At 42.2% G+C, this 27,266-nt stretch overlaps 1 protein-coding gene across 3 annotated transcripts in view; it reads right to left on the minus strand.

Annotated features, from left to right (window-relative positions):
• The window catches only part of GPAM (glycerol-3-phosphate acyltransferase, mitochondrial), a 921,522-nt gene that overhangs the window by 224,730 nt on the left and 669,526 nt on the right, over positions 1–27,266 (minus strand). For all 3 annotated transcript variants that reach the window (XM_044055836.1, XM_044055838.1, XM_044055837.1), the window contains exon 15: positions 491–561. In XM_044055836.1, coding sequence (XP_043911771.1) covers positions 491–561 — 71 coding nt within the window. The remainder of the gene's footprint in view (positions 1–490; positions 562–27,266) is intronic.

Genomic DNA, 27,266 nt, shown 5'->3' on the forward strand with positions numbered 1-27,266 from the left:
TAATATTCCAGTCATACACCCTCGAGAAGGACCTTCAATATCAGAGCAAGCAATTGCTTATTTTAATTAATGTTCTTATTCTTAGGGTAAACACAATCTGTTCTGATTCACTCTGGTGCAAATAAACACAAGGACAAACTGTTGAGAAAGTAACATTTGCAATAAGTAGCTCCTGACTAAAGAAAGTGAAGCAGAGTTTTAAGAGTCGTCTGTTGAGAAAATAAAGCTCAGGTTATAAAGTGTTGCTGGACATACTGTGGAGGCTGCATAAACAGCTTTGCCAATACTGTTGTCCGACAATACCAGAGTATTTTTTTAATACTTCATGAAAACAATTGTAGTTCTAGGCTGGAACCACACAGTAGGATCCATTAGGAAAACACTTTGCAGCGAAATTAAATGCACAAAAACTGGGCTTTCAAACTACTTTCATAAGGTATCCGAGACACGCCACAAAAAGGTGATAAGAATCACAAAATTAGCTTCTTACCTGTCTGTGTCTGTACAGCAGCAGACAAGCGACTATGTGTGTTGACATGACAGCACAGGACTTTGTGGCAGCTGAAACAGGAAAACACATCATAATGTACAATATTGTTAGCAGGGAAAATACAACATACCACAGCTTTACAATGAAATTCCTACTTATATGGCTGATCTATGAGACCCTCTTTCTCTCACTCACTCTCTGTGAGGGAATAAAGACACCTTGTTGAAGTTTCTAGTAGTTTATTTTACATCCATCTACCTAGTTAACTAAATAAACTACCTGAAATATAAACAAGGTGTCCTTATTCCTCCCACAAAGAGTGTATCAGAGAGATAGAGTCTGCTAGATTTGGTAGCTAAAGTGATTTTATCTGGGCTAATCCTTTGTGTTCTGCTTCTTGTTACTCCTGCCACCCTTGGAGTCACAGGTGTATTACCTCTGTTACCTATACACATTAAAATAATAGGCATATCTTACCCAGAATAGCAGCGCTTGATTATATCAAATAAAATAGTACTGATGCTTAAACCTTTTTCTTCCTTCCAAAATAGCAAAAGCTCGGCACCAATGAGCATGAGAACTTATCACTTCAAACTGTTTCTGTAATGTGCCCCAACATTCAGTAATATTAAGACTGGGACAGTAATGACAGCATTCTGCAGAGGGTACAATCAGACAGAACATCTGATCTCACCATCTGAGTTCTGGAATTAATCACTTGACCTTGCCTTCACTGCTGCAGTATTCTTAACGAAATGGGATTCCCTGCCGTGGAAGCCCGACATTCAGACTGTCTTCCAAAGACTTCTGAAACTAAAAGGTATGCTGAACGTCACCATATGCTCCCTGTGTAATACAGGGCATAAAGGTGACGTTCAGGCTTAGCAAAAACAGAAGTGATTGTCCCAGGAGGAACAAGAGTCCAAAGAACCCAAGAGATAATGTGTACATACGGAAAAGTAAAGAACTAGGGGGGTGGGGGAGGGGTGAATACTGCAGCAGTGAAGGCAAGGATATCTACCATTATGGTAAGATTTTACACAACTCTACTATGTCCTTACATTCACTGCTGCAGTATTCTTAATGATATGGGAGAGTGCCAAAGCTCGAGGAAACTTAGGAGGAGGAAAGGGCAAAAGAGTCCCCTAAAAAAAACATGAAGAACTGAACTAGCAAAACCAGCCCTAGCTCTAGAGATACCATCCAACTTGTAGAGCTTGGTAAAGGTATGCACAGAAGTCCAGGTAGCTGCTTCAAGAATAGAATTAGTGGCTAAGTCTTTGAAAAAAAGCACCAAAAGAAGCCACAGCTCTAGTTGAATGAGCCTTAATTGAAAAAGGAAGGCTCTTGCCATGAAAAGTGTAACAAAAGGAAATAGCCACAGAAATCCAGGACGAAACAGTCTGCTTGGATACAGCAAGCCCAAAGATCTAGGATGAAAAGAAACAAATAACTGATCAGATTTTCTAACAGCCTTGGTCATATCCACATAAATTCTATGTTGCCCACACATGTCCAAAGTATGCATCGCCTTCTCACTGTCAGTTTGGGGAGAGGGGAAAAAAGTAGGCATATTATTAGACTGATCAAGTGATAGCTCATCAACCACCTTTGGCATAAAAGAAAGGAGGACACTCTGTCCTCATGAAAAATCAAAAAAGGAGGACAAACCACAAGGACCTGCAACTCAGACACCTGTCTGGCAGAAATAAGCGCCAACGACAGAACAGTCTTCCAGGAACAATGTTGCAAGGAAGCTGAAGCAGCAGGCTTAAAAGGAGCCTAAGTCAGCTTCTCCAAAACAAAATTAAGATTCCAGGGAGAAGGAACAGGCTTCCCAGGCAGTGTAATATTAATGACACCTTTAAGAAATTGTCTCACTCAAATATAGCAGCTAAAGGAAGAGAAAAAGGCAGACAAGCAGAGACAGATGACAGGTGGGCCTTAATAGAAGAATAGGCCAAACCAGCATTGAGCAACTCACACAAATAAGACAGAAACAAAGCAGCATCCACAGTAACTGGGTCCAGGTTATGAGAAAGACACCAAAAAGAAAACCTCTTCCATTTGGATAAGTAGGATTTCCTAGTCATGGGTTTCCTGGCCTCCTGCATGACACGCAGCACGTCCACAGAAAAAAGGTGTCTATGAGGAATCAAAATCCTATCACCCACAGTGCCAGGTGGAGCATGGACAGGGGATGGATAAGTGATCCCTTGTCTTGTGCGATTAGATCCATCCTGTGAAGTAACTTGTGATGACTGCCCCTGGATAGATGCACAACAAGAAGAGAACCAGTGCTGTCATGGCCAAAAGGGAGTCACCAACAAGATTTTTGGAGCATCCTGCAGGATTTTAAACAGGACTTTTGGAATGAGAGGAAGTGGAGGGAATGCATAAAGAAACATCCCCTTCCAAGAGAATGACGGGGCATCCACCTTCCATAACAGAGGACCTGGGACTCTGGCACAAATCAGAGGAAGTTGTATGTTCAGTGGAGAGGCAAAAAGATCCACTTGGTGGATAGTGTCCGGAAACACATCACTGTGAAGCATCCATTTGTGGGACTGAGTTAAGGACCTGCTCAGAGTGTCTGCCACAATGTTCTGACCTGAAGGGATATAAACTGCCTGAAGAGTCACTTGAAAGCAAGATCCCATACCAGAAATGCCAACCAGCAAAGAAGATAAGATCTTGTTCCACCCTGCTTGTTGATATACCACATCACTGTGGTACTGTCTGAGAGGGGCCCTGGAGAAACGAGAGATTGAAAGGCCTGAATAGCCAGCTGAAGGGCTCTCATCTCTGACATTGGTGTGCTCCTTCTGCTGATGAGGCGACCACAGCCCTGTAGCTTTAGGAAGCCAAAAGTCACCCCATACCATGTCTGAAGGGTCCATGAACAATTCCTGAGAGGGTGAGAAGTCCCTGTCTGTGGCAAGGAAGAAGAGGAACTACAAATTCTAGAGTATGAGCGTGTTGAAGCCACACTGACTTCAGAAATCAATGAAACTTTCTCATATGAAGTTTTGCCACAGGGAGTATCAGAATGGTGGATAGCATGAAACCCATAACTCTCAAACTCACTGGTGGTAATGGAAGCCAGAGGAAGAAGAGAGTACAGTTGTGTACACGTACCATAAATGTAGATGTTCGAGTGTATTCACTGTTGCAGTCATTACATTTGGGTAATCTGCTGGCAGGTTGCCCTCAGTCGGCCGGAATAACAAAGTCTTGGGTCCTGCGTCGGTTGCTGTCTCCTCTTCCATGACGTCAGGTCGTCAGGGGTATAAAACATGCAGCCGATGCAATTTTATTCAGTTTTCCTTGCCCCAGATGTCAGGTGCCCCCCAAATGGGGAGCAAAAAAAAAAAAAAAAAAAAAATATATATATATATATATATATATATATATATATATATATATATATATATATATATATATATATATAAAAATAAACAGTAAATATATATATATATATATATATATATATGTATAAAATGCACTTTTAGCAACATAAACTTTACCTTCATATAAAAGCAAATACACCACAAAGGCTTTTGTATATAGTGAAGGAAAGAAAAGGTATAGAAAGGGGGACGGCGGATGGGTAACCCAGACTGCAACAGTGAATACACTCGAACATCTACATTTATGGTAAGTGTACATAACTGTATTATGTTCTTCATGCTTCACTGTTGCAGTCATTACATTTGGGTAGAATCTCAAAGCTATGGATGGGAGGATGGAACTAAACAGCATTAGGTGCAGCTATAAGGCCCTGTAGCACTGCAGTGGCAAAGCCTGCCCTGGATTTGGAAAAGAGGCAAATGATAATGTTTTGTGAAGGTATGAACAGAGCTCCAAGTAGCAGCTTCTAGAATGTCTTTGGTTGGAACCCCTCTGAGAAAAGCTGCTGAAGTAGAGGAATGTGATCTGATCCCCTTGGGCACAGGTTTACCATGGTGCAAGTAGCAGAAATGAATGCAGTTGCTTATCCACTTAGAAATAGTCTGCTTTGATATAGCCGTCCCCTCTGACCCTGCAGCAAATGCTACCAGCAGTTGCTCAGACATTCTTAGAGATTTGGTCATGTTTAAGTAGAATCTTAGTTGTCTGTGTACATCCAATGAATGCAGAATCCGCTCCCCCTTGTTCTGCAGATTTGGGTAAAATGTTGGCAGGTGAATGGTCTGGTTAAGAGCCACACTGGATACCACCTTAGGCATAAGAGAAGGATTGGTCCTAAGGAACACCCTGTCTGGGTAAAATATAATAAAAGGCTCCACTGCCATGAGGGCCTGTAGTTCTGAAACCCTTCTTGCTGAAGTGACTGCCAAGAGAAAAGCTGTTTTCCAAGACAGAAATTTTATACCCGCAGTAGCTGCTGGTTCAAAAGTAGGCAGGGTGAGTTTTTCCAGTACATAATTGAGGTCCCATGCAGGAGTTGGTGATCTTCTGGGAGGCCTTAAATTTTTGGCCCCTCTAAGATACTGTTTAAGCAGAGGATGAGAAAAAAGGGGAGGCTCTGTGTTGTAATGAGCCGAAATGGCAGAGGCATGGATTTTTATTGAAGAAAAAGATAGGCCCTTGTCAAGCATCTCAGTCAAATATTGTAAAATCTGAGGAATACTGGGCTTTGCTGTGCCTGTTCCTCGTGCTTGGTTCTAAGCACAGAGTCTCTTCCATTTATCAGCATAAGATTTTCTAGTACTAGGCCTTCTGGCTTCCAAAATGACATCCATCACAGATTTACTGAGAGGTGTTGTTTGAATAATTAGTTGATCAGCCATGCTGCAAGATTCAGAGTTTGGAGCTGAGTGTGCAGAATTTGATAGTTCTGCTGAGACAGTAGATGAGGTATTTGAGGCAAGTACCATGGAGGAAGCTGAGACAAATTCCTTAGAAGTGGGTACCAGTGCTGGCATGGCCAGTCCGGAGCCACTAGGAACATTTTTGTTTTTTCTGTCTGACTTTTAGTAAGACCTTGGAGAGTAGAGGCAGAGGGAGAAAAGCATAGGCTGACAGGTTTTTCCAGCTGAAGGATAGGGCATCTACTTTCCATGCTTTTTTGTGAGGAGTTCTTGTGCAGAATTTGTCCAACTAATAATTTTGGGGAGAGGCAAATAGATCTATGTCTGGGCTCTCCCATTTTTGTGTTAACCTGCTGAAGATTTGTGGATACAGTTTCCATTCATGCGGGTCCATAAGATTTCTACTTAGGTCATCTGCCAGAGTATTTTGTTTTCCTGGCAGGAATTGTGCTTGAAGATGTATTTGGTAAGTCAAGGCTGTGTTCCACAATTCCATGGCTAGTCTGCAAAGGGGGTAGGAATGTGTACCTCCCTGCTTGTTTATGTACCACATAAATGTGGTGTTGTCTGTCTTTATCAGTAGTTGTCCTGGATGAAGTAAGTCCTTGAAGGCTGTCAGAGCATTCTTAACAGCTAGCATCTCTTTCTGGTTGATATGCAGATGCATTTGGTTTGGGCTCCATTTGCCCTGAATGGGTCTCCCTGTCAGGTGGGCCCCCCAAGCATAGCCTGATGCATCTGTAGTTAGGGTTTGGGTGGCAGGGGCTAGAGTGAATGACAGTCTCTTGTTTTGGTGACATGTCTCTGCCCACCAAAGAAACTCCTGTTGTAGGCAGGGAATGAGAGGAATCAGTTTCCAGACTGTGACAATGCTGACTCCATAAACTTTTTAGATACCATTGAAGTTTCCTCATATGCAGTCTCGCATATGGAATTAGTAGAATGCAGGATGCCATGAACCCCAAAGCCTGCAGAATTTGTCTCGCAGATAACTGGATTTTTGTTGCCATTTGTTTGAAGTATATTGTCAGTTGCCTTTGTTTGTCTGGCGTGAGGTAAGCCATCTGGGCAGTTGTATTCAAGCTTGCACCCAGGAATCTAATTATTTGAGAGGGTACCAATTGTGATTTCTTTTTGTTTATGGTGTATCCTTGGCATGCTAGAAGCCTTTTTACAAATGCCAGATGCTGAAGAAGAGTGTCCTTGTCCTCTTCTTGAATGAGACAGTCATCCAGATAAGGATTGCTTTGACCTGTAAGAACCCTGTGACTGGTATCTGGATACTTTTGAGCACCAGGATTTGCCCTGAGTGGCTCTGTTGGACACAGGAAAGGACCAATTTTTAGTAGGCCAGTGTCTACTGAACCTGGGTGGCTGCACCTGCAAGAAATCTTTTACAGTTTGCATAGATTTAGCTTGGTCTTCCATTTTCTTTAAAACCTCTTCTGCCTTATTACCAAACAGAGTATCATGCTGCAAAGGGGCATCCAACAATTTAGCTTTAACATGATCAGGCAGATTTTTCTCCTTGAGCCAGGCATGCCTTCTAATCACAGATCCATTAACGGCGGCCCTACAAGAGGCCTCCAAGGAATCAAAACCACATTGCAAAGTATGCTTTCCAACTTGTTCTGCTGAATGCAATAATTCATGTAACTCTATTTTCCACACAATCAGAAATCAACATCATTTTATGTTTCAGTAAGTCCATAACATGCTGTTGGTATTTAAGCATATGAAACTGGCAGTTTAAAGCCCTGACTGCCAAGGTTGCAGACACATAAACCTTCTTACCCCATCTATCTAGTGCCCTGGAATCTCTATCAGAAGGGGTGGGATTCTTGGCTGTAGAGGCCTTTACACCCTTGGGACACTGAGAAATAGTTGCAGGATCAGCAGCAGGATTGTTGAAAAGAAATTTGTGGGAGTCAGGAACCCTGTAATATCTGTCTGGCTTACTAGGAGCCGGAGGCAGGGAATCAGGAGCCATGCTTGATTCCAAGAACACATCATCAACAATGTCTAATACAGGAGGTATTGCCAAAGGCCTATGCTGAGGAAGAAGAAGGAAATCCCTAAGCTTCTTTTTTGATTCAGAGAAGTCCCGACTCTCCCAGTGAAAATATTCCCTTAAAGTATGCAAAGTCTCTCCAAAAGAGTAATCCTCAGGAGGAGATGCAGATGGGATGGATTCCTCTGCATCAGAATCCTCATAGGGTGGAACAGAAAATTCCAATGGAAACCTGATCTGAAGATTCATAATCAGTGCCTTGCCTAGATCTCTTAGCAGGGGGTGGTTGGGAACCCCTGATCAAGGTAATTCAATCCTCAGCCATTTTGATCATCTGTTTTTTAGGCATAGGGGCCTGAGCACGTGGCTCATGCATCGTTTTTTTAGACATAGAAGTTGTTTTTGACCTTGTTTTTCTTGTTGGCATTGGTTTAATATAAAAATGTTGAGGCCTGAAAACACCCACAGAAGCCGGTGCCTGCTCAGCGGCTCCGGGCCCATCTAAAGGACAGACATCCGCGGATTCAATCCTCTGAGAATCTCGCGGCATACCGGACTCCGAATGGGTCTTGGTAGAGGCTTGCGACTCAAAAGTAGCAGGTATCAGGGACTGTGAAAGCGCCTCACTGAGTACTGGCGAACCGGCAACTGGCTTAGAAGAAGCTTCACCGTCGGTTTTGGACCTCGACAGTCTGTCTCTGCCTTTTTCTTTGCGTTTTTTGTGAACTCCGGTAGTCGGATTGCTAACCGACGACATTTCAGGATAATTAAATCTTGAACCAAAATATTTAGAAGCAAAAATATACAGACGCTTAATAGTGCGTTGGTTAAATCTAGCACAAAACCGACAGCAAGGCATGTTGTGATCTGGGGCTAGGCAAGGAATACAGTACAAATGAAAATCCTTATGAGGTATTTGCTTCCCACAAGGAATGCAATTATTAACTTTTACTGACATCGGTAAGGAGCAAGAAAAAGTTTCCCCAACGGGGTACTTAGCTTTAGTTTGAAGACTTCGGTTCTGAAACTCGAATACAGAAATTTCAGGAGTCGGCCGACCGGCACTTGCAAACTGCTTCTGCTTCGGGCACCGCGCCAAGAAAGACAGAATGAAATGGTGTTGGCTGCATGTTTTATACCCCTGATGACCTGACGTCATGGAAGAGGAGACAGCAACCGACGCAGGACCCAAGACTTTGTTATTCAGGCCGACTGAGGGCAACCTGCCAGCAGATTACCCAAATGTAATGACTGCAACAGTGAAACACGAAGAACATTATGAAAGAAAGAAATGAGAGTTAAGGCCTTTGCAGGGGCAGGGATGCAAGCATTGGCACTGTCTGAATCTTGCAACCCAGGAAAACATGATCCTGAGAAGTAGTCAGATAAAAGTTTCTGAAATTTACAGCAAACCCCAGGCTCTGAAGAAGGAATACTGCAAAATAGTCTCTGGAGAAGATGCCTGAATCAACAGTACATCCAAGTAAGGAAATATTTGGATCCCTTGAAGTCTGTAAAAGGCAATCACAGGAACAAGCCATTTGGTGAACACCCTTTGGGCAGTACAAAGGCCAAAAGGACAAAGCAGAGAACTGAAAATACCAGGAAGCAACAGAGAAATGCAAAACTGTCATGAAAACAGGATGGATTGGAATATGGAGATAAGAATCCATTGTGATCCAGAGACATCATATAGGCGTGAGGGAACAAGAGAGGAAACAGAATCTGAAGGGGCAACATCCGAAAGGAAGGTACCTTTAGAAAAGTGTTTAGATGAGAGAGGTCTAGAATAGGTCTCCAAGTACCCTCTTTTCTGGGCACTAGAAACAGTTGGGAGTAGAACCCTTAGTCAGTGGAGAACGAAAAAGCATTCAACTGGCAGAAGACGGATGCAGGTAAACAGATTGATGGTATAAAAGATGTGTTCTGACTGGTGGCAAAGAAGTTCTGTTTTTAGTAAGCCTGAATGTCTGCTTTATGCCCTACGTTACGCAGAGAGCATATGGTGACATTCTGCATACCTTTTAAATTCAGAAGTCTTTGGAAGACTGGCCGAACATTGCAATTCCATGGCAGGGAATCCCAAATCATTTACAATACTGCAAGAGTGAATGTAAGGACATCATGCGGGCCTGTGTATCAGTGACGTAGTTTTCATTATTCTCCTACCATTCCAGTTATTAATGTAGTAAATAATCACCTATTATAATAAGATTCTACAGATTGTGCCACACTGGCTGCACTCGCATGGTCTGAGAGTAATGCCAGGCTGCTGCAGGTGGCACTACTTGTGACCACCTGCTGCAGGCGATGCATTTCCATAGGGAGCCTATTACATCACACAGATGTCCAAAACACCATGCATGTGAGTGGATGTAAGAAATCCACAGAGAAATACATTCCTCCAACCTGAAACAATGAGACAAAGGAAGTATCAGCCTGTAGGGGACAAAAAGGAGTTAGCCTGCAGAAAGAGAGCTGTAGATGACAATGGCCTCCTTAATGATGCAGTAAACTATGAGCAGGGTAGGGCTTGATAAAACTGCTTAATTAATTTAACAGGCTGACAAATACAGGCACAAAGACAGTAAGAATACAAAGTCCCACTCACTAACTGCATCTCTCAGACCTTGAGCATTATGCTTAATTAATTAAAAAGGCTGACAAAGACAGTAAGAATGCAAAGTCCTACTCAGTGAATATAGTCTCTCAGACTTTAAGCGTTATGAGTGAAGGGATGGTACTTTGTGATTTAAAATGTCTATAATTGATTTTTGAAAGATTGATTGTGGAGCTTTTCTCCACGGGTCTCCACTGATAATGAGCGCTTTCTGGCCCAGTCAGACTTTCCCAGTAAAGAAATGTCAAATAAATAAATAAACAATCGTAAACAATTGCATTAATCAGGCCATTAAGATCCCGGTACATGCTTTGTCATACTATAAATAAGATTTGCAGACCTATAGTTCACTGCCAGCTAACAGCAATCTTATGGAGGGCTGCTTTTTTAAACATGCGGCTACAAAGGAAGTGTCTTCTCTATCAATTTCAGTGAAAAATGCAGTTTCTAACCATCACTCTCATCCACTGATCTGCTTTCTACTCATTATTCATAATGTGACTCAGTCTCCAGAAATAAATGGGGACTTCACGCCGCCAGGCAGCAAAGTCTTCGGTGGTCAGTTGATACAGTCTGTAGGCAGCCCGATTCATGTCCACCCGCAAATACTGGGTGAGCCCTTCCCCAATTAGTAGGCGACCCGATGCATATTCTTCAGTGTTTTGCCACAAAGAAGCCAGTGCCAAATAGCTAGGCTAATTATGAAAATACATACAGTTTTGAGAAGCAGAAAGCTACAAAGAGATAAATACAAAATGATGCTATATACACAGGGCAAATAACACAAAATATAAATACCAGGCTTAAAAGCTACGATTATTCAGAATTCATAAAAGATGGGCTAAGTAGGGTGCCACAATATCTTAAACAGAAACTAAAGGGTGGGAAATACAGCTTTGGTGGAGTTACTGTACCACTGCCTTCCAGTGTTATGCGCTGCGATCTCTAAATTTATAAAATAAATGGAAAACTAAATAGTGAGGAAGATATGCATGCTTGCATATAGTAGGGCAGGAATAAGTAAAGCAGTGGCAAACTATGTGGATGAGCTACAGTAGTAGAGTGTAAACAGAGGCAATGGGGAGAAGAATATAGCCGCCGGGATCTGTCAACAAAGGCGCTCTCGTAAGCCTGCTGTGGTAAACTGGAGCCAATGCAATTTGGTGCCACTTTCTGTTTATGTTCTTTGGTTTCCTCCATGGAAGGAGTAATACAATCTGTTCCTATTTCTTTTCATTTATGTTTGAAGTAGCTTGGGGCTTCCTGGTGCATAGGCACTGGGATATGCAATTACCTTTTCTGTTACTCTGCTTTTCACTCCTAAAGAAAGGAGAACAGTGGTGCACATCTAAATTTCTGGATTACCTTTCCCCTGTTCTTGGGGTTTAGAGCTAGGCCTCATGGTTCTGGAGCCTCTGGTTCTAATCAGCATGGTTACCACCTTTGGGGAATCTGTGGAAATAAGACATGGATTTCTGAAACTGGTTGCCAATGAGAGATCAGTGTACTTTGCATAAACAAAAGGTTAGTCCTTCTGTGACCCTTAGTGCCATGGAAAGGTTGGAATTGAAAGGTCTTTATTAAAGCTGTAGTTGGTCCAATGTGTTTTGTGTGGTTTTTGCCAGGAGTAATTTCATTGAGGGTCCCTGGTAGTAATTAATGTCCTAGGAGGGCTTACAGGACAGATTTTTCTGGAGATTGCCCTATGAAAAATCAAGTCGCATATGGAGGTGGATGAGAACCTGGTGTTCTTCAGCTCTGCGAAAAAAAGCCTTGATGAAGCAATAGGGACCAATGATTCCTGTTGCAGATCCATGTTCTACTCCAGATCAAACTTAATATCTAGGATTTTTTGGGTCTTCCCTCTTCTTCTTTTTTTATCTGCCTCTCCCAGGCTGTAAGGTCTTTAACCCTTTTTGAGATAGGTCTGCGGTAGTTGTTACCAAAACCTTTAGGCAGCAGAGATAAGTTTCCATGTTAGTTGTTTTTGGATGCAGGATGTTGTAGCCAGTCTGGTTAACATCAAAGTGATAGGACTGGATTACATTATCCTCTGAGTTATTTCTCAGCAGGGATACCAAGTACTTTTTCCCTGAGACATGCCCTATGCAATTATCTACCTTGTTCTGCTTCTTTTCAGTAGTTACTTTTATTGATCCAAAGTTGTTCTGTTCTTGCAGATGCAGCAGATCTACTTCTGCATCGAAGAAAGCTGGTCCACCTTCCATGCAAGCCTTTCAGCTAGAATTTTCAGAGTCCACCTTCCATGCAAGCGGTGTGGTGATCTCCAAGCAGGGTTTCCATTGGCTCGGTTGAGAAAGAAGTCTTACTCAGTTGTGTTATTGAAGCTTCTCCATTTTTGAATTTCCTGAGTGCAACATAAGGTGAGGCATCATTTCTATTTTTGGCATTCCCTTTTTTTGGTTGTGAATGCTAGGATGTTGTTCTTCAGCATCCATTGGTGCCATGTCAATATTTGCTGTGAGCCATGTCTGCAAGGTCAATAAATTTCTGCATTGAGGGTACCCCTGTGCCTGGGATTGTCTGATGTACTGCCAAACGGCCTTGTTGGTTGTGTGTATCAATTTCTGGCTAACTGGGAGGAATCTTGTTGGCTGGATTCGTGACTGCACTGCCCTCTGTTTCTTTTTAGAGTCCTGTAGGTGTGTATACACTGGTGTCTGCAATCCCAGCCTGCATGTTTCCAACATTCGTTTGAGGGACCAAGCTAGACCTTGTGTCTAGGTCAAGTTAACCTTCTACCTGTTGAAAGCAAATGTGCAGGTTTGACTTGAGCATGGGCAGGCTTTTTTGGGATTTCTTTTCTGTAGGTGTGTCTGGTCTGAGGTTTTTTGTTTTAGAGTACCACTGTGAGATACCACCTCAGTCATTTTCTTGGGCAGACATTCATATGTCTGTTTTGTTGATGAAGGAATGCAGGTTTAGATGCCATTGTTAGTTTGTTCCTGCATGTTTATTTGTTTTAGCTAGTATGTTCTTCTTTTTTCTGCCAGTCAGAATGCCATTTGTTTTACTGTGTCCAATTCTGCACCTGCTGATTTGTCTTGTTCTGGCATGAAAAATTCTGATTATGCAAAAGGTTCTTGTGTATCCCAGATCTGTTGTCCTTGCTAAGTTGTTTTGCAATCCCAGTTGTAAGCACGCCAAGGTTGTCTGCTTTTGAGCAGTAGTTGATTGTCAGCTTGTTGTCTATAGACATAGCCCCCTTTGTAGCAATTGCTGATATGGAGCTGACTGGGTTCCCTCTAGCCGCAGTATAGCAATATCTGCAAAAAGGCATTTTGAGAATTGATAATGTGAAGCGTTAGTCTGACCAAAGCTCCTAAAGATCTAATGCGCAGATGAACAGTGCAGGTGAATGGATCTTTGATCTAGAGTTAAGCATGCACACTCCGTGCACAGGATGAAGTGAGATCTAGAGTTATAGCATTTTGGAATTTTGGGCATGAAGAAATTTTCTTGCAAGGGGAACATTTCGAGAGTGGGCGATCAAATCTTCTTTTGTTATGGACAGAGCGAGTTGAACAAGAAAACCTTTTGCCCTGTTGGTTAACTGCCAGTTCTTTCAGCTCTCCTGTTGGTTTCGTGTCTTTTTTACTGGTTTTGAGCTTCTGTAAGGTGTGTTGCACTGAACATTAGGTTTTTCTTCTTCCCATTTTTTGGAACTTGGGTAGAGTTGGAGGTCCCTTTTTTTACTGGTGCTTTTGTTTTAAGTGGAACCTGTCCTTGTTGTATAGTGGTGGTTTGTGAACTTGTCTTTGTGATATTGTGCACTGTTCTGAAAATGAGCTGTCTTTTGTGGTGTTGTGGCTGTGTTGTAGTGAATATCCTTTACAATCGGCCCTGAGGGATTAGTCACTGTGACTGTCCTGTTCTTGCCACTGTTGTCATAGATATGAAGCTGGTTATTGACTGGGCCTTCCAGGCGTCTATACCTTTGGGATTGGTTTTTGCTCTAGTCTGGACAGGCCTCCTTTTTTCACCGCCAACTTCTGAACTACCGATTTGGGTGCTCAGGCCATCTAACTTAAACCTTTTTTTCTTGATTGCCAAGAATAACTGTTTCTTGGACAGATTTTTTCTCCCTTGTTTTTGCATTACTTGTTGACGGACTCTTTCACAGTCAGCATTACTGCCTGATCAGGAGCATCCAGCAGCTTCAGCCATGCATGCCTTCTAGACAGTCAGCCATACATGCATGCCTTCTTTAAGCCCTCCTGTGCTCATAGCCATTTTAAACCAGGAAACCTGTGTGCCATCATAGTTTAGTACCATTTCTAAAATATATTTCTTATCTAAAGGTTCTCTACCATTTTGTTCTATGACAACTCTTCAAAACTGTGTTATTTACCATGTATAGTTGTGAACTCTTGATCTTATCAAACTCGAGAGAGAGAGTTAGGCAAACTGATCCTTTATTCTATCTGGTCTAAGTGTTTGTGAAGCCTTAGTTTTGCCTTCTCTGTAGAAGACCAGGCTTCCCTGGGTTTTGCCCCTGGGTTTTAGTAGAGATCTTGGCCCCTGGAAAAGGAGGGTGGTTTGTGGGAGCTGAAGCTACTGCCTTAGGCCTGGCAGGTGGGGATGAGTGTTGCAAATGGGGGCCCTGAAAGGAGCATTGCAGGCATCATGGTAAAGAATCAGATTTGAAGAGGTCATCCCCTGAAATTGTAAGGGCAGGTGCTGAGGTAAAAAAGGCATGGCTAAGGAGCCACAAGTGCAAGGTGCAGGAGGGCCTTGCTTTTGTCTGGTCTGAGAAATCCTGTGTTCTTGCCATTTCTTTCTTCTCTCAACTGGAGTAGAGGATCCCGGAATGGATTCATCAGCATGGTGGGTTCAGAAGGAATGGTTCATCTCCAGAGTCTTCATCAGAAATGATCATCAGAGTACTCGGGCTGGGGAGTAGTCAACAGAACCGAGAAGTTCTGGAGTCTGTAGGGTCTGAGGGGTGAGGCCTTGTCCTGGGAGGCTTCTTGAGATCTGCCTTTTCTGTCTATGAAAATCCTCTCTGGGGTGTTAAGCATCCTCTGCTTGAGTAGGAAAGCCTTTGAGAGTTTTTAGGGTTTTTGTGTGTAGCAATGCTGGCAAAGGTGATAGACAGTTTTGGGCAGGAGCCTTATGGGGTACCTGGGACATGGTGGAAACAGGAGGCACAAAACTTTGTCACTGGGGGTGTCAGATATCCCGTCAGGATGGTCAGTAATAAATCAAGTTCCGGGCCCAGTAGTAGGCTAAGTTGGAGGTCTCGGTGGCAGCACTAAAGTAGCAGGTTTTCGGGGGTGAAAGTAGCTCGGGTTTGACTGAGGGTTGACGGTTTCGGTTGTTGACCGAGACGACTTCAACCTTGTTAATCAGCGTGAACAGCTTTGCGTTTGTTTTGTAGTGTCGGTGTCTCCTTTCGGATGTTTTAATTGAAAATCTGGATGAAAAACTGCATAGCCAAAATCTCTAGGCGATTGTTCAAATGACTCCGACCCCGCGATCAAGCGTTTCGGCAGAAGAAGATGAACATAAGCGCGGCAGGACGGGTCTGGGCCTAAACAAACAAGGTGGGCGAGGTGGAATCCTTATGAAGGTGTTGTTTCACAGGTTAAAAACTTGCATTTTTTTACTTTTTTTCTGACGCCGGAGAAAAAAGGTCCCAGTCTGGTCTTCAGCTTTAGTAGTCTCTCGAAGTAGTAGTAGTATTAGGTGGTAGGAAACTCGGCCGCACCTTGCTTCTGCTGCGCGCTATTTCTGCTGAAGAAAAAGCGAAAGAAAGGACTACAGAAAATGGCCGACGCTTACGAAGCCAACAGAGAGATGGCGTGAAATCGCGACATCGGCGAAGTAGGCCCAGACTTGGAATCGGGCGACTGAAGAAGGGCGCCCTGCCCGCAGGACTACCCATTTGTTATGACTGCAGATGCATCCATGAAGGACATCTGCCTCATCAAATGCAGATGAAATCGCACAGTCCACCAACCATCTTGCTTCTGTTTCCATCATCTTCTAGCTATAAAATCGTTTTACATCACTTTTTCTGGTGATGACACTTCTTGTCTGCCAAGGGAATGGATTTATTAACTTCTGTGTTTTGCAAAAGATTAACTTATACCAAATATTCCACTTTTTGGACCATGTCATGTAACAACTATTATGTCCTCCATGGGTCATTCTTTTTCACTTGGACCGGGCATCATATGCTGCAATGAAATAGCATATGTCTACAGTATCCAGTTTGACAGCTATTTGAATGTGGGCCTCATAATAAAGTATGCTATCCACCTTTACGGTTCTGTTGTTTCCTACCTACTCATTTGCTTAGGCTCACAGAATCACATTTATCAAAACCTCTCCTTTCTTCTTGCATTATTTTAGATTTGGGATATTTAACTTTTATTTTCTTCATGCCCTTTTGGTGCTGTTACTTCCACCTAACAAGCCATAATTCCCTCCGCAACAATTCTTAATAAAAAGATTTTGAGATTTCTCCCCCCCCCCCCCCACATACGCACAGTACTGAAAACATTTCTTTCTAGTCAGAAGCTAGTTTTATTTTTTAATGTAATCAGTATCAGATTATTTCCCTAGATCAACTATTTTAATGTAAAATGCAACTGATTGAGATTTTTGTGGTTCCATCTTGTCTTGTGTACTGTTTATGGTTTAAGAAAGCTAGCTGTCTAGCTCAATATGTTTATAAAAATAAGTCTGATTTCTGATGTAACTTTCTATTGCGGGGAGCTGTACCAGGACTTTTTTTTTTACTATAGTTGCAGATGTATCTTTACACCTTGCCAATGTCCACCCTCAGGCTGTACCCCCTTTTCAAACAGAGGAAGGAAATCAATCCCCATAGTAAGTTCTTCGCTGGTGACATCAGACCATCGATCTGTCTCATTCAAAGTGTCTATCCCATCCACCCCTCCAAAATCTCAAAAACCGACTACAACCTTCTAAGGGAGGGTATCAGTAGCTTCACACCACTGTCCCCCTCAGAGAATGCAGACAAATATGCTGAACAGTATGCCTTTGCAGTATACAAGCACCTGTACAACGGAATGGACTCAGCCATTCCCAGCAAAACTAAAACCTGCTCCTCAAAGAAACACAAACATATGTGGTGGACATCCTCTATCAACAGGCTTTAAAACAAAAGGAAGAAATGTTGCCCAAGGGTAAAAAGGCACAAAATCCCAATTGGAAAAACTCCCTCCTTAGCCTCAACAAGCAAATTAGATCACTAGTGAAAACCTCCAAAGTTAATTATGAATCAAAACTAGCCTCCGAAACAAAGGCTAACCACAAAGCCTTTTTCAGTTATGTCAGAATCCTCCATGGCAAAAGCCCAGGTTTGTTCCAAATTAGTTCTTAATGGTGCCACTTACACTGATCCTGTTGACTTAGCCAACCTGCTAGCAGATAGGTTCAGCGCAAACTTCACCCCCCTGTTCCCCCCAAAGGCCCATTCGACATCCCTGACACATGCCCCGCACCTCACATCTCTGTAGATCAAGTGTTAAAGGCCCTATCCAATGAAAGAACACAGCTTCCATGGGACCTGATAATATCCCAGGCTGTATTCTGCAACATCTCCATCAAGAACTAGCTTCACCATTGAGCACCCTATTCAACTATAGCCTAAGTACAGGCTTCACTCCATGACCCTGGTAACTACAGCCCCATTAGCTTGACAAGTCTGATCTGTAAGGCCATGGAGCATACTATTATGGACGTCATAAACAAGGACATAGGCAATCTCCAAGCACTTGACCCCACCCAGTTCGGATTCATCAAGGGCAGATCTTGCCTGTTGAACCCGGTTGACTCTGAGACTGTCACCAAGGCAATGGATGAGGGAAAGTAGTACACACAGCTTACCCTGACTTGGCCAAAGCCTTTAACACAATCCCCCACTCAGGTATCATCAAAAAGTTAACAGAACTTGGTGTAAATCTCTATCTCATCATGTCGGTGGCCAACTGGCTCACTGAGAGGACCCACAAGGTTAAAACAGGTTCCACTACCTCCGATGGCAGACCTGTCACTAGTGGTGTCCCCCAGGGATCAGTCCTGGGACCCCTATTGTTTGGCATCTACTTCTCAGAGGTCCAGGCAAAGACAAAAGGCCTCTGGCTGACCAAGTTTGCGAACGACTGTAAGTTGGGTGCTGTCATTGACTCCTCAAATGATGTTAACATACTTCAAGAGGGTCTCACAACAATAAATGACTGGTGCCAAAGTTATGGCTTGAAGTTAAATGCAAAAAAAAATGTATCATCATACCATTCGGCAAAAACACAGCCCCTACTTATTACCACATTATCTCTGGCTGCAGGAGGTGCACCTTCAGTCACAGTGGCTGACAGAATGATCCACACTGTGTTCAGTCATTTAAAGACATCCCCCCCGATGCTGACAGCCCTATATAATAGCATGCAATGCATGTGGCAAGAGGTACATTCCAAAAATGTTGTTTATGAATAGCACACATCCAATGTGTGCATCAGACAATCCATAAACCATGTGCACAAAACTGAATGCGCTCTATGCTTCACATTTCTGGAACAGTGGCTTAAAAGCATCAGGCACTTGTCTGAAGAGCGGCCAGGGCTGTGATTCACGATCAGTGAAAGATGTGACCATCACACTGCCTCTTGTACATACAGTACCAGCTGTCTATGAATCTGGCCATGTATTTGCTCACTGCAATTTATTTTTCTATTACCTAGTTTAAATCATCTTCTTTTGACTACTTCTGTGGCCTTCTTTGAGTTTTCTGAGTCAGTCTCCTCAATTTATGTTTTACCAGTCGAGTCGAAAGCTCCAGGTTTGTACAGCAACACTCTGCACTTTTCCATTAGTGACTTCAAGCCTGTACTTCCTAATCTTCACTCTTTTATTAAGGGCAGAGCCAAATAAGCCTAAGAAGCTTAGTCTAGGGCATACAATGGGTTTGTTAGCTGTAAATAAGGAGTTTAGAGACCCTGAAGCCACATGCAACACCCTCCCAGTCACGGTCTGACTTGTCTGAGTGACAGCAGCATTCCAAATATTTCCTGATGTAAGGGCAGAACTGGGGAGAGGAGCACTAAGATAATTTTTCATCTGCTCAGCATTGAATTGAACTATATAAAACATTGTCCCTTACGGTCTAGGAGATGCATTTAGAGGGGTGACTTTTTAAATGTGGGTACAGAGCTGGCCTTCCACAATGTCAAACATCAGATATAATTTTTTTCAGAATGATCAGGTAGGAAAATTTAAGTAGATTTTTTTTTAGGCAGTACAAAAAAAGGAGCCAGTTTCTGTCAAAATCCAGGTCATTCATTTCAAAACAGTTAACTGATTTACAGATTTTTAATCTACATCAGTCATGCCAGTAGGTCACAAACTACGCCCTGGGGTCCCAATAAAGCATGTTTCACAACTTATCCTTTAAGTTAGGCATGAGCCACAAAAATGTACATCACATACCTGAGCACTTCTACAGCAAGTACCTAGGACAGTGCAGAATGCTGTTTACACTACAGATGAACATCAGCAAAAGTGCTTAAAGATGTTTGGTCAACACAATGATGTCCTGTTCACTGTCTACCTTTGCTAGTCAGCACAGCTAACAAAACACATAAGCAGGAATATGAAAAAATGACTCAGGACAACAAAAATATATACCATCTTCCACTGATAAACCTTTCCAAGATTGCACATTTTAATGTCCTGACAGATTGCTGCATTTGACTTCTACTTGTCAACTGCCTCATACTTTTGTATTTTACTGACGCTATACAACTTTAACCCTTATAGCTACAGTTCAGCTTTAGTGCAAGCCAAGATTTCACACTGACAAATACTTGCTTAGAGATCATGTGAAATTACTGTAACCAGTTGATGTATAGTGGTGTAAAATCTTGCCAAAACAGAAGATATCCTTCTTTTCACTGTTGCAGTATTCATCACCTATGGGATCTCCTGCCAAGGACAGCCAGATGTCCAGCCAGTATTCCAAACCTTTACATCCTTTCAGCATCATATGTCAGACATATGCTCCCCATGCAGGGGTAGGGCATAAAGGTGATGTACACATGTTCAATACTCAGAACTGAAGTATCCCAGGAGAAATGGAGCAACCTCAGGAGGAAGGAGAAAATGCACATCTCTGGGGAAAGTGAAACAGGCCAAGAAGGAAAAGACTCCTCAGCCAGCACAGTGTTACCAACAGAAGAAAGATAAAGGGGCAGGAGGAAAGGACTGAATACTTCACCAGTGAAAAGATGGAAATATACTGTTAGAGCAATACTTTGCACAACTACACTATACCCTTCCATATCACTGTTGCAGTACTTATCATCTATGGGAGAGTACCAAAGCTACTGAAAAGGATGGAAGGAGGAAGGCACAGGGGGCTCTTCACAAACCCATGAAGGCATGCCCTGGCAAATCCTGCCCTAGCTCTGGAAATGATGTCCAATTTGTACTGTGTGGACAGAGGACCAAGTAGCAGCTTCAAGGATGGATATAGTTAACACTTGAAGAAAGCCCCAGAAAAGGCTATTGCCCTTGCAGAATGAGTTCAAACTGAAGCCAAAAGCAATTTACTAAATAGAAAAAGGAAATGGCCTTAGAAATCCAGGAGGAGATTGTTTGGTTAGAAACCATCAAACAGAATGTCCTGGAATGAAAAGAAACAGAAAAGTTGCTCAGATTTCCAGATATATTTTGTTTTATCCAAATAATACCAGAGGTGCCTATGTAGATCCAAGGTGTGAAGAACATTCTCATCAACAGACTGCAAAGAAGGAAAAAAGGAAGGAACCTGGACAGACTGATTAAGGGACAACTCAGTGACCACCACAGGCACAAAAGGAGTAGTACACTGAGACACGCTGACTCAATGAAAAATCAAACAGGGAGGAGATGCCATTAGAGCCTGCAGATCAGACACTCTCCTGGCTGAGTAAGGGCAACTAATAAAACAGTCTTCCAGGTACAGTGAGGCTCAAAAGGAGGCAGAGTCAAATCTTCCAGACCAACAGGGAGGAACAGGTTTCCTTGGTGGCCTGATATGAAAGATGCCTTTAAGGAACTGTTTGATCCTGAGAGGACAAGGGTGGGTTCAAAGACAGACAAGCAGAGACTGCTGACAAGTGAGTTTTAATAGAAGAATATGCCACAGCATGGAACAGTTCACACAAGAAAGAAAGGACCAAAGGACCACCCACTAAGAAGGGATCCTGGTGATGCATAAGACACCAAACAGAAAATCTTTTACATTTAGCCATATAGGATTTTTTGGCCTCCTGCAGTACTCTAAATGTCCTCAGAAAAGCAGTGTCTGAATGGGATCAAAATCTTATCATCCTATCACCCAAAGTGTCAAGTGAAGAGTGGAAAAGCGAGGGTGAATGAGAGACCCCTTGTGTTATATGAGCAGATCCACCTAGTAAGGTAACTTGTAATGATTGCCCCTGGCTAGGTGAAAGAGAAGGGGGGGACCAGTGCTGTCTGGGCCAAAAATAAGTCACCAGCAAGATTCTTGGAAAGTCCTTTCTGATCTTGTGCAGGACCTTGGGAAGTACAGGAAGAGGAAGATACGTATACAGAAACATCCCCTTCCAACAAAAGGACAGGGTATCCACCTTCCAAGTCAGAGGACTTGAGACTCTGGAAAAAAGGCAAGGATGTTGCCTGTTCAGAAGGGAGGCAAAAAGATCTACTTGAGGAATACCTTACCAATGTACTATGTCCAGAAACACCAGTCTGTGAAACATCCATTTGTGAGGTTGCGTCCTGGACCTGCTCAGGTAGCCTGCCACAAGGCTGTGTTCTGAAAGAATGGATACCACTTGACGAGTTATCTGAAAGTGGACAGCTAAATCCCAAGTCTGAAGGCCTAGTCAGCAAAGCAGACAAGACCTTGCACCCATTTATTGCAGTACCGCGGGTGTGGTGTTATCTGTAAAGACCTGTAAAGGACCTGGAGACCAAAAAGAATGGAAGGCCTACAGAGCAAAAATGAGCACCTTCATTTCTTTTATGCTGATATGATTTAACCTCTGATAAAGAGGCCAGAGACCCTGAACCTTCAGAGTGTTGGAGGAGGCTCCCCATCCCAGATCAGAAGTGTGTGTGAAAAGCTCCTGAGTAGGGCTAGACGTCTGAAAAGGTTGTCACATGTTAATGGAAATCTGCTGAAGTCACCGATGCAACTGGAAATGCCACAGGGTGGCAATGTTGGAGCCAAACCATCTTTAGGTACCAATGAAGTTTCCTCATCTGAATCTTGGGAAAGGGGAGCAAGGGCATAGTAGATGCCACAAACCCCAAGATTCTGAGAACTTCCCTTGCAGAAATTAGATAAAAGGGAAGCACAGACTGGAAATAGGTTGTCAGAGATAGAACCGTAAATCCTGCAGAACTTCACAGTGCTTTGCAGGAGTGAGAGGTTGGCATAATGGTTAAAGTGTTTAACTTATAGTCACAAGGTGTAGGGTTTGATTCTCACATGGGGTAATTAGTACTAGGCTACCCATTTTAATTAAGCCTAGCCAATCTATGAACATGTGAGAAATGATGAAGTAGGTCTGGAGGAGGCTGGGGGAGACCTGAGAAGCAAGGAGGGGATTTACATACCATAAAATAATCATGATGGACAATGGAGAGAATCCAAGAACCTCAAGTTATTGCGTGCACAGACAGGGAGGGACAGGGGAGCCTAGCTGAGGGGAGAAAATATGTCAGATGGGGGCAGATTTGTCCTGAAAAGGGGGCTTTTGAGTTTTAGCAGTCTGGGTATGTTTATCAGAAAAAAATATGTTTAGGAACCTTATTCCCCTTAGAAGCCTGACAAAGTTGCCTGTGTAAAAAGGCACCCTTAGAATGTCAGTTTCTCTCAAATTTGAGAATGGGAGAAACAAAGATTTGTTTAAGATCCTTCACTACTTTACCTTTGTCTTGCAGAGTCTTAAACAAGTCAGCAACAGCTGCACCAAAGAGAGTCTGACTGTCCAAAGATGTCTGTTGTGATGGCATCTGAAGGACAAGCGAACTCAAAGGATATGAGATCACAATCAACACAAATACCAACCGAGACAGTTAACCTGCCCCTGCTTCTAGGACTTATAACTAAGCGACTAGACGACCTCGCAGTACGAGTGGAAACCTTATGTCAAACACAGACTAATAGTCTCAGCCAGGAACGAGACGGACTTGTTCCAACTACTGTAAACGGTAGTACAACGCCAAGGGGACTTAATGTTATCCAAGGCCAATTGGGACAACCCACACAACTTGACACACAGTTGAATGGAGTGGGGTATGGAGCGAATGGCACCAGCAATGATAATTTAATATAAACTGCTGACACCAACCTTTCCTCGGGGCTTATCGGGACACCAGATATTTCTGCCGGGTTGCAAGACAGACCAACTTTAATTAAGGCAAGTACAGAAACAACAATGGTGCCACCGGCTGGAGGAAATGAATATAAGTTAGTTGATAGTCTAAAAGAACTTGATTATAAACTTTTAAAATACAAAAAGTTGCAATTAGAAACAATTTATTTCACTGAGTGTTGTACCTCTAACAAAGTTCCAAAGGGACTTAGATCATGGCAGCTTCCCACGGGCTTGGAGAATGGGTCTGCCTTCCATAAAGAACTTCTCCAATTATTTAACCGGCAAGACATTGAGTTAATGAACTTAATGAACAAACATTATAAATTACAAATGGATACTCTGACGAAAGATACCGAACTGAATTTAGACATCAAGAGTCACCCTGATTATTCCCATTACCAGTATGACCATAACAGAATTTTTAACAGTATTGGGCAACAAATAGATAAACTGAAAAACTTAAAACTAAAGAAACTTGAGCGAGACCGATTAGACTATGCTAGGGGCAGCGCCTACCGAACCCGCCCCCTTCGCAAGTATGGAACTCTACGAGTCTCGCTAATGTAACATCATCGAACCCTAATACTGGGGGCAGTATACAGAGGGAAGAAGTAGACTTTGAAACACCATCCACTAGTAATAGCAACTTGGAAGGAAACGTAGGGCAATATTCGGACTTTGGAAATAACTTTACTGCTAATGGCCAAAGGTTTAATTCATATGCATCAGTAACACAAAGGAACCGGTAATATTTTCACTTGGTGAAGAATCAGAACAAAAATCCGGGATCAGTAAACCAACAGAACCCATACAATAATCGAGGGAAAGTGAAACAAAAGAGATAAATGAGACAGTTACTGCTCAGAATCAAAGTCCTTTTACTATCACCTACAACAAAACAGGTGACTTTAAAGTTTATAACTATTCCAACAGTACTGTTAGCCAAGAGTTAGCAAAAGGACTGACATATGTTCCAACACCCATTTAGATATAGCAAGAGTACTGTTGGACGTTAAATGTTTTGTGAGGAAACTCAATTTAAGCATTATGTGTGGTAATAATAATAGCCTAAATAGCAACTTGTATGTCTCTAGCACGTTTAACCCGCCCCTGCATCCCACCTTGTTTGTATTTGATGAAATATGTGAACGAACTAGACATTAGGGATGTATTCAAAAATCAAAACTGTACTAATAACATTACTTTGGTTGAACACAAGTTATTACTCGACTTAAGAAATTACCCTATTAGATTAATCAAACCAGACAAAGGTGGAGGTTTAGTTGTTAAGAGCAAAAATGATTATAAACAGAAAATGCAGAGAACACTAAGTACTCAAACATATTTGAAGGTCAGCATCAATGAACTACACAGAGCATATCGTAACATCAACACCTATCTAAATGATATGTTTATAGAAAGTATAATCGACCTGAAAACTTATAATTATTTAACAATGCCTTTCCCAAAGATCCCACGGATCTTTGGAGTACCTAAAATCCATAAAAATATAGCTGAACCACCGATGAGGGCACTTGTAGATGCAAGACAGTCTATTACATATGCCAGCGTGAAAGTAGTTGATAACATCTTGAAAAAATATGTAAGCCAAGAAAGACAAATTAACAGCGACTCCTGGACATTTTTAGCAGATTTAAATCAGCTACCATTTAATAGTGAATACACTTTAACAGTTGATGTATGTGACCTTTATAGCTCAATACCACATGAGGAAGGAATCCAAGCAACTTTAGCTATGATGCGGAAATATGATGCCTTTACAACAGACATTAGAATCGTGGAAGAACTTCTTATTATAATACTTGAGAACAACTATATTGCATTTGAAAACGAGATATTTTTACAAAAAAATTGGGATAGCTATGGGTTCACCAGTGGGTGCCAGTTTTGCCAACTTAATCATGGCCCACTGGGAACACCAAAACATCTTTTCTGATGTTAACTTAATGGAATCTATCCACTATTACGCACGTTTTTTAGATGATATTTTTATCATCTTTAAGGGAGATGAAACAAGAGCTATGAACGTAGTGGAGTAGTAACTGTTTGAAATTTACAAGCAGCTTTAGCAACAGTACTATCTCTTACTTAGATATCCAGATTAAAAAAGAAAGATTATTATGCAGCAACTATCTACCGTAAGGAAACTTATTCTAACACATTTTTATATTTTACAAGTTCACATCCTTACTATCAAAAAAAGTCAGTCATCAAAGGCCACTTAGTTCGGGCAGCTAGGATGACGACAGTTGAGAGTGACTTTTTCAACGAATGTGAACACCTAGAAAGGATGTTCATGCAGAGAGGATACCTGGAACTATTGTTATTGGATTTAATTTCAGAAGTAACTAGGAAAAGATTGTCAGGTATATATAAACCAATTTTACAAATGAGAAATGCACTAAATACTGTTGTAAATCAAGGAAATATGGACATCATAATAGAGGATCAAACTAGTAGTAATTTGAATATGAATTATGTCAGTAACAAGAATTATAGTACTAGTTTTATTTTTACATTTAGCCCAGAAACATTTGTCCTTAAGAAAGTAATTTTGAAGAACTGGAACTTGTTAACTAATGAAAAAAGTACAGTTGTGTACACTTACCATAAATGTAGATGTTCGTGTGTATTCACTGTTGCAGTCATTACATTTGGGTTATCCTGCTGGCAGGTTGCCCTCAGTCGGCCTGAATTCCAAAGTCCTGGGTCCTGCATCGGTTGCTGTTGCCTCTTCCCTGACATCAGGTCGTCAGGGGTATAAAAGATGCAGCCGACGCCATTTTCTTCAGTTTTTCTTGCCCCAGATGTCAGATGCCCCCAAAAGCGTAGGCTAAATATATGTAAATAAAACATACATGCACCAAAATAAACTTTACCTTCATCTACAAGCAAATACACCACATAGGTTGTATAGATTAGAGAAGTAAAGACAAGTTCCAGCAAAAATAAGGGGGATGGCGGGTGGGTAACCTGGACTGCAACAGGGAATACACTCGAACATCTACATTTATGGTAAGTGTACACAACTGTACTATGTTCTTCGTGTTTCACTGTTGCAGTCATTACATTTGGGTACATTCCCAAAGCTATGGTTGGGGGGCTGGAGCTAAACAGCATTAGGAGAGGCTATGAGGCCCTGCAGAACTGCAGTGGCAAAGCCTGCCCTGGATTTAGAGTAAAGTGGCAGACTGTAATGTTTTGTAAAAGTATGTACTGAAATCCAAGTAGCAGCCTCTAAAATGTCTTTGGTTGGTGCTCCCCTGAGAAAGGCTGCAGAAGTGGCTGCCACTCTGGTTGAATGTGGCCTAATGCCCTTCGGCACTGGTTTGCCATGCTGTGAGTAGCAGAAACGAATGCAATGACCTATCCACTTTGAAATAGCCTGCTTGGAGATACCCTTTCCTTGTGATCCTGCGGCATATGCCACTAGTAATTGTTCTGTCTTTCTGAAAGCTTTAGTTTTGTCCAAGTAGAATCTAAGTTGTCTGTGTACGTCCAAAGAATGCAGAATTTTCTCCCCCTTGTTCTGTGGATTTGGATAAAAAGTTGGCAAATGAATAGCTTGGTTAAGGGCTACACTGGATACCACCTTAGACATAAATGTAGGGTTTGTCCTCAGAGAGACCCTGTCTGGATAAAAAATGATGAAGGGTTCCACAGCCATGAGAACCTGTAGCTCTGACACTCGTCTTGCAGAAGTTATTGCTAGGAGCAGAGCTGTTTTCCAAGATAAAAACTTTATATCCACAGTAGCAGATGGCTCAAAAGGAGAAAAGGTGAATTTTTCCAAGACATAATTGAGGACCCATGCAGGTACTGGCATTCTTCCTTGGAGGCCTTACATTTTTGGCTCCTCTGAGGTACTGCCTTACTAAAGGATGAGAAAAGAGTGGTGGCTCTGTATTATAAT

Source organism: Protopterus annectens, chromosome 14.part0, assembly GCF_019279795.1.
Source record: "Protopterus annectens isolate FY-2018-M chromosome 14.part0, PAN1.0, whole genome shotgun sequence".
Lineage (NCBI taxonomy): Eukaryota > Metazoa > Chordata > Ceratodontiformes > Protopteridae > Protopterus > Protopterus annectens.